General features: G+C 35.7%; 2 protein-coding genes across 2 annotated transcripts in view; both read right to left on the reverse strand.

Moving 5' to 3' along the window:
* Positions 1–1,117: 1,117 nt before the first annotated feature.
* Positions 1,118–5,778, reverse strand: LOC111402111. Its single transcript, XM_023030184.1, has 3 exons — positions 5,438–5,778; positions 2,446–2,638; positions 1,118–1,554 (listed from the first exon to the last, which is right to left on the reverse strand). Exons 1-3 carry the CDS (start codon positions 5,495–5,497, stop codon positions 1,424–1,426), a joined length of 384 nt encoding a protein of 127 aa, XP_022885952.1. The 5' UTR covers positions 5,498–5,778; the 3' UTR covers positions 1,118–1,423.
* A 1,044-nt stretch (positions 5,779–6,822) lies between these two features.
* Positions 6,823–8,777, reverse strand: part of LOC111402110 (vacuolar protein-sorting-associated protein 11 homolog) — a 10,461-nt gene continuing 8,506 nt past the window's right edge. Inside the window, exon 5 of the mRNA XM_023030183.1 lies at positions 6,823–7,674. Coding sequence (XP_022885951.1) covers positions 7,300–7,674 — 375 coding nt within the window. The 3' untranslated portion in view covers positions 6,823–7,299. The remainder of the gene's footprint in view (positions 7,675–8,777) is intronic.

The raw sequence follows: 8,777 nt of genomic DNA on the forward strand, positions 1-8,777 counted from the left end.
GCGAAATGATTGAGACTAAACCATGCACCCTTTCCAAACAATGCACCTTTATGAAAAAGTGTCTATTCACCGGACAACCGTGCGGCCGCACGATTTTACTCAAAAAACCGGAATTGAATTTGACGTGTGATCGCGCGGTTTACCAACCATGCGGTCGCACGGTCAAATATTTTGACCTGATTTTCGTCCTTTTTTGTAATTTCTCATTCAGGTCGATCCCCGTTTGTGCGCCCCGAAGCGGCGAAGTGGCAAACAATTTTGCCTAAACGGATTGAGTCGAGCTTTTGAGTATTTGCCCGAAGTCGATACGAAGTCACTTTAATCGATTTTCAATTCTCGATTTATTTAACCAATATCCAACATTGTCTACACAGTACTCCACACACTAATATTAAAATCAATAAACCATGTCTCATCAAGAGCACCATATAACAAGAACAATCATGTTACTTATACGATGAATTTGACAACAAATTTGGCAATGTGTGAGTTGGCAGGCATCATGTCCATTGATTTGAAAAATCGTTTTTGAATTTAATGGTTATGATCTTTACACTTTACACATTGTCAAACTCATTGTACAAATAGATTAATTCATAACAAGAAAGAAAAGGAAACAAAATGAAGTGATAACAAATGCATATCAACCATCCATCCATCAGAATCACAAAGAAAATATTTGTACTCTCTCTACTCTCATCCAATCCTTCCTACCAAACCAAGCCGTAAACTTATAGCCAATGAAAGAAAAACATTATAGAGCTGCACAAACAGTTTTTGCTGGAGGATCACAGAAAGCGGGTCTCTCGAAATACAAGTTGGAAGAAAACATAACCGGTTTTGAACAATCTTTCTTTATCAAGCATGTCAAGATCATGCAGCACCTAACATGGAATTCATCAAATGCAGCCTAAAGATCAAGCAAGCAGTCGGTGCCATCAAAATAAAAAACTTTTATTCCTTGTCTTTCACCCCTCCTCGGCAGCCTTCAGCCTGACATGACTTACTATAACCGACGAGTCCATTCTCCTAGCAAGAAAATTGTTGCCGAGGGAAGGAAAAGACATTTGTATACAAAAGGAGCTCATAAATTTATTTGTCAAGTTACCTGCTTAAGTGACATTATGAACAACTTAAATGCACACAATCACTTGCAACGTTCCTTCTTGTCTTCAAAAACAAATTCCAAGAAAAAGAAGCAAACTACCATATTATCTGGTAAGGGTCCCGACAATGCAAATGGTCCTCCAAAGAAGAACCAGAAATATTGTTGGCAAAACCCAACAAAAAGTAAACATGTGTTTGTTCCTACTTTCTTTTGCCATAAAAGTAAAAGAAAAATTAGAAGTACATACATACAACAAGCCTGGGACATGATTTTCCTACCCCAAAAGGGGGAGGTATTTCCCTTTTAGTATCTACATCAAGGTTCCAGCTTCAATGAAACAACTCGGGACTGCCTGTTACGTTTTGAAGCTTTCACAAATACCATTGAAAGACAAGATGGGGCCCACCATGGCCGGCGAACCTTCTGCTCCCCTTTCAAGCAAGCCACTAAAACAAGTTCAGAAACAATAAAGATTTTAACATCATATCAGAAAGAAAAATACAAAAGGTTGCCTAAATCACTAGAAAACTTGCACCTCAGGTCCCCAAACCTGTGCAGCAAGTTGTAACAATTTGATCTCCAATCCATGTTGTTGACAAGAGTCATTGCCAGACTTTGAAGCTTATATTAGTTTTCTATGGGCTATTTTCCATCCATTAGACCATTGTAAAGGCACGTGACTTGCACATCTCATTTTTAAATAATAAATAGGCAAATACTCAATTTAAATGAAAAATAAATAACAAAATCACAAAAAAATAAAAATAAAAATAAAAATGTAAATCATCACCTTTATCCTTGCCAACCCACCTCACCTTACCCCATTCCCCACCAGGCCACCACTGTCACCCTATTCCTCCAAACCCCACTTCCCCCACACCTCCCTCCTTCCAAGGTTATTGGATTGGGAGCCACGTAAAATTTACGAACTTGTAAAAATAAAAGTAAGAATAAATATCGCTCTTTACAGCTATATCTTCCAGAGTGGGGTAAGGCTCACCTATGGACTACAGGCATCACTGTCCACTCTATCAAAACCCCAACCGCCCAATATCAAATCTGATTTAGTGCTTGTTTGGAGGTGCTTTTAAGTAGCCTATGGAACACGTGGATAATAAGTAGCTAGTATTTTGGTGGAGGTCGGAGGTGCTGGGGATGTCAATCTACCAAAGGTGGTGGCAGTTGATGCAAATGGTGGAACTAGGAAAAGATGACAAAAGTTCTAATTTCTCATTTTTTTTTTTCAATTGTAAGAAGGAATTTAAATAAAAGAGTCCAATTTTTCAAGGTAAAACTGTAGAATCATTCATGTGAGTGTGAGAGAGAAAGAGAGAGACCTTTTATTCGCCTAAGCTCCTTGCACAAGGTTATGAAATCCCCCCATTTCATGTGGCACTTCCTTATGAACCGGAGTATCTGCTCGGTTGTAAACATGGACATCCCTTCTAAATACTCCCCATTGATCCCATTTTCTTTGAAAATTTGGCGATAGCCACCAAGATTGATCTCTTCCAGCCACAAGCCAACATCCTAGGGAAACAAGAGAAATCAAAAGCTTGGTAATTTAGGAAATTCCATTTGCAACTAAAGTTTCCTATTTCTTCTCCTTAGGCTCCCTCAAATAATATAGAGGCCCGTGCATGCTTTTGACATCAATTTTTAGTAGAGTGATATGTTAGGTGTGTTCATAGTTCAGCTTTTTCATCCCTGTCTTCTTAAAATAATAAAAATCAAATTGCTGGTATATTTCCTAGAAAAGACTTCAGATAGTACTAATGGATGGTGAACAACTATGGCAGTCTCTGATAATTTTTAGCAACAAAGTGATTATGAACACCTATAAAAAAATATAAGGCAGATCCGTTTTTCAGTTTTTAGTTGCAAATGGATTTGAGATCAGCAAGAAATCGGTTATTGTTTGGAGCATTATAAAAACAAAATAAAAATCCGTGTCATCGGAGGATTTCGTGCGAGTATTCAAGTCAATCATCTACTTATTTGAAAAGTAAATGGGACAGATACACCTTTGAAATTGATGAAATTACTCATGTTCGTGTCTTTGGTTGTAAGAAGGATTACCTAGGCATCAAATAATATTTATTTTGAAGGGCTAGGCGGGGGATTTACTAGCTGGATATTAAATAAAGATAAGAGAAGTGGAAGAAAAAGAAAAAGTAATGCTAGGCATCATTGGGTTCAGTCTGCCTTCAACAGAATCAGTTAGCCTTCAAAAGATCAAGAAATTTTCTTGAAATTGAATACTTCATTAATACTGGCAAGAACTCAAAAAATTATGAACCTCAAAAAATTGTACACTGTACAGCTCCAACAAATTTCCTAGTCTAACTAAAACTCAGATGCTCTTAAGAAACTCAAAGAATTAAGCCTTTATTCCTTAAGACACCATTGGAATTCCTTGATGTATATCAAAAGCAAAAGACTAATAATAACTTAAATCAAATTACAGAATTTCTCAAATCACCCCCAGAAATAAAGAAAAATAATAAAAGCAGCAATTAATACAATAAATAAAGACATACATGAACAATCCCAAAGGATTAAATTATTGGGTCCAAGGTAGACTATTCAAATTCCAAACGTTACCTCTTCTCTAACTTAGCCTTTTCCTTGAGCTTCAAAGACACGGCATAAACAACCGACACTTGATATATAGGGTGTGAGAGAGGCTAGATTGAGTAGAGAGGCTTTCAATTATATATCACCACCAACATTCGTTAATTCAAATGACTCTACAATTTATACTCCTTATAAAACAATGACATAGCACACCAAAAAGTACATTATGACAGTACATGAACAGTGGCGAAGTTACTCCTATAACCAGAGTGACTCAACAACCAACATCTGTCTCATTAGTCATGGCTAATGCACTAAAGGCATTTGATCATTGCTGGTAACATCATGAAAAATTGTCATGACTAGTAAAAGAACAGGCATTTCGTATGGTTAAACCTAATAGATTCATATGCATTGAGATGCCAAAATAATGGATTCCACCTGAAAAGAACACATGTACTCGATCAATAATATAGATAAAAAAAAAATTTTGACATGTTCCAAAAAACCAGATATTACTTCCTGAGGCAACATTGCTGGACTCCAAATTACAAAGTAGCCAAAATCGAGACGATGGCTCACATCCAATTATCACTTTCCTAACAATAGAGTCTAGATAACACGTCTTGATGTTCCATAGAATCATTATCAATACTTGATTATTAGTCTTGCTTCCATTACAATTAGGATAGAAAGTCCATAATTACACTGAGAGCTTAATAGACATGATTCTACTTTTCACTCTTCCCGTTGAGAACTACAGCGCTTGCTTGCAAAGTTGATTTTCTTCCCCAAACCTTAAAATGATAAGGATTGCAATCCTGGTAACTATATCATATTTCCTAGTTTGTTGATTTCTTTTCTTAATAACTTAAACCAGTCTTGTAACTCCTCACTAAGACAGTATGGTAAGACACAATCTTACAGAAATCTCGTAACTCAAATATACCACTTAACTAACAGTACTTTCAGGAGTAAATCAAACTTTTGCAGACCTTAATAAAATGGACCATGCTACATTCACACAACCATTTACACAATGGTTTACACACTCGACACTTGGCCGCTCCCTATTGGGTCAGCCGCCCCTCCAGTAGGGGGCGGCCAAGTGTCGAGTGTGTAAAAAATTGTGTAAATGGTTGTGTACAAATAGTTTTATCCTAATAAAATATAGGTTCTATCCTTACTATTTACCCTTCCGTTAGACAAAGACTTCAGATATGACCGAGAGAGAGAGAGAGAGAGAGAGAGAGAGAGAATTAACAATTCCATAAAATAACTGTCCACTAACAAAATATTACTCCACACATAATGGCAAGATTACATCCAATCCCTGGTTTAGTTTAACAACTTTCAGAATCAATTTTTTAATGAATTTAAAAAAAAATAAAAATGGCACATAAACTACACTAGGGTTACAGCAACTATAAAAATTAATGGCTACAAATGCAGTTTGGTTCCATAATTTACAATAACAGACAATTCCCACATCCAGTAGAAGTAGAAGTAGAAGTAGAAGCCAATAATAAACAATCTAACTTCTCTGCGAAAATCTGGATACCTCAAGACGACCAGAAATAAAAGAACATGAATTTCCACTATTTTTACTCCCATTCTATACAGACCACAAGCACAAATTCATGAGAAGCAACAAGCATAGGCCAAACACAACTCAATTTACTAAATTACACCATTTAAAGACAAGATCCAAAGAAAGTAGAAGAAATTTAAGCTCGGAAATTAATTAATTACCTCAACAGTCCAAATGAAGAAATCAAGAGGCTCTGGTGACTTCTCTTTATCCTTGCTCATCTCGGGAAAACAAGTATCCAGTGCCCCTTTTTCTCAATAAATGAAGTTAAATTCTACAATCAACTCGCCTTTCAGATCATAATCATTTTCTAAAACTCCACATACATATTACATAAACAACCTATGCGACTACTGAAGAATTCTAATTTTCTACATTCGTTAGTGCTTCAGATAAAGAAGTGGGTGGGTGGGGTAGTTTTTGAGGACTTTGGCCTACTGAACTAAACTAAAGTGACAATTTAGCTTTTGATTTTTCTTTAGTCAAATCAAAATGGATATGGGGCCATTTTACTTTGTGCCGAATTATTAGTCAAGACATATGGGCTCACTTTTACGTGTCATGTTTCCACGAGTTCAATGAATGAATTTTGTGCGAAATTTCAAATTGATCGTTTAAATTGTTTTTCTAATTCGTTATGTCATTAAAATGTGTAACGAGTCCAACTACGTTTAATTTTAGTTTAAGTTGACATTTAATTAAGTACATCAAACAACTCCTATTCAATTACTACATGTGTGTAAGTAGCGTTGTCCATGTTTTTTACCCATTTAAAAAAAATGCTTCTTTATACTAAGTGCTTTCAAAGAGTAATTTCCACCAATATTTATTCAAAATAGTGAGAAAGTCAAATTCTGTCAAATTCAAGAATCGTACTAATAACACAACATCCAACATCATATAGTCAATGATATCAGTTGAAAGTTTGATGAATATTTCAGATTAAGGCAATCAACACATGAGATGGTAGACGTCTTACATAGTCCGTCATGAAGACACGAAGTACATTCCAGAAAAAAAGTTATCGATCCCAAATTGGTGGCTAGCTTTTAGGGGTAAGTGAACAAATTAAGTATTAGTAAGTGTATTTGTATCCCTCCATTGACAGTGCCGGTGCATAAGATTCTTAGAGAAAGAGACTAATTGAAGACAAACGATAACTAGAGATTGAATTAAATAGGTAACGGGTATCAATTTACATGCAGTCTGGTTCGAATTTAGTTGCTAACTATACAAAGTTTGATTCCTGCTATTAGAGAACGACTTCGGGCTCGTCTGAATTTCATTTACCCTTTCTCAAAATTTGAGCTTTAGCCATACTTCTCGTGCTCTTCCACGGCCTTGTTTCTTTGTATAGGGAACCAATCGAGCATCAGCTTAGTTTAAGCATGTTCTGTTCAATGCTTTTCTCAATAGAGTACAGAAAATTAGATAGAAGGGAGTACTATGCTAAAGAGAGGACTTAGAAGCTTTACCGGAGAACAGTTAGAGCGTTGATGAAGAGCGTATACAATATTGAAGTGGACTGTGTGATAAACATTTTTTATTTCTTTTGCAAGAATATAACATTAATCATAGATTCAACAGAAGCAAACCATGACTTCAAAACGATCCAATGGTATACAAGTTATCATTTGTCTGCAAAAACCACAAATTTACTTTAAGACATGATAAGACACTGGAAAAACGACGTTTTGCAAGCGCATGACCAAATTACAACAACATTCACTGTGCACAGAATAAAACCACAAACGAGTTGAACAAAATGAAGCACCACTTTTTTCCTTCAAGAAAACTCGAATTGCACTGACCCATGTGCATAAGTTTGCTTTTAGGAAGACCAAGTAACTATTTATTGAAAAGACCAGCTAACTCCAATAATAAGACATAACGTGGTGTTTCCTGGAAGTTCTTTAGATTTGTCACCCTCAAAAGCCAATTATTTCTACCATAAACTCGGGGTTTACTGAATATTGGATATCACAGCTCATGGTTATTATTTTTTACCCAAGGTGAAAATTTCTCAAAAATCACTACTTGAATTTAGAGTTTCTGCAGGTCCATTGCTTGTTTTGCTGATAATCCCTTTACCAAAGTACTCTGCAATTACAGAAAACCCATTCTTCGAATTTCTTACTTGCTGGAAGAATTGATCTTGGTTTTTCGAATTCTGCTCCAAGTTCCTCTTCTTTTCTAAAACAGCCCTGTACTCAGGAGCGCATTCGGGGCATTCTTTATCATTGTCACCAAGGCATCGCTGATGGAACGAATGCATACACATAAAGTGAACAGCAGGAAGGTCGAGGGTGAAAGTGCAAGCTGTACACTTGCTAAGCTGGAAGATTCTTGCATTTGTTCTAAGATCCTGGATTTCTTTTCTCATTGTTGAAGTTTCATCCTGCCAAAAAAAAAAAAAAAAAAAAAAAAAAAAAAAAAAAAAAACTTGTAGGCTACAATGATGCACCCACTTGTCCTCGATTTAGATGGATCTTTCTTTCTTCTTCTCCATTTTCACACGCTACTGCCTGTTCTCTCCATTTTATCACGCAAATTAGCCCTAACTCCTCTCTGAGTTTCATTGGGTCATTTCTTTTCTCCATGTATGTTTACCATTTCTGTTTCTACCCTATTTTTTTAACGTATGGACTAATTTGTTTTATACTTATTTTTCAGCTGTTTGCTTGGTATCTAATGCTAGGATTCCGATGTTTTCGAGCTGCTTTTTTCTAACAAGTTAGTTCCTTCTTTTTCTCCACTTATATTTCATATTATTTTTTCAAGTTGATTTCTGTGGGGCTTCCAATCTGTTGTAGACTTTTGTGTTTGCATTCTTCGGTTGGTTGATTTTATATTTTGTGTTTGAATGTTCTTTTCTTTCGTGATCCTGAGACATCATAAGGTTCGAAAATTCTTTTGCAATTTTTGTAAAACTCTTTTCCGTCCGTTGTGCTTGAGCGAAGTTTGGGCTCTGTGAAATTTGTTTGTTGTTAGTTTATGAGATGATAAATAAGGGTTCGAATGTATGATATTTTTTATTTTTTTATTTTTGGGATTTCTGTATTCTGTGCTCCAATCGTTGCGCCTATTGGTATTTGTTCTTTCTGTTTGTTCAATCGTTGATACATATGTTTTTTGCCTCTTACTAGATGGAATAACTTTATTTCTGCTGGTCTTATTGCAGTTTGCAGGTAGTGGTGGAGAATGTTTTCATTATGAGTTGGGCTTCTCTTTAGTTCGTGGTAGCAGTAATATCTAGAGGTTTTTCCTGTGATAGTTTCTGAGGGTGAAATCTACTTTCATGTGATTTGATTTTTCATTTTTCTTGTATAGAGTTAAACCTCAATGTTGAGGTTGATTTGTTGTACACAAACTTTGGAGTGAACTAGGATTGTTTGTTGTATATTTTGTATGGATTGATTGAGGTCTGGTTGTTCTGAATTTTAGTTCTTATTCTTGTTTTTATTGAAATTTTTGGACGTTCTGCAACTCAATTTCATTTAA

Source organism: Olea europaea, chromosome 10 (assembly GCF_002742605.1).
Source record: "Olea europaea var. sylvestris chromosome 10, O_europaea_v1, whole genome shotgun sequence".
Taxonomy (NCBI): domain Eukaryota; kingdom Viridiplantae; phylum Streptophyta; class Magnoliopsida; order Lamiales; family Oleaceae; genus Olea; species Olea europaea.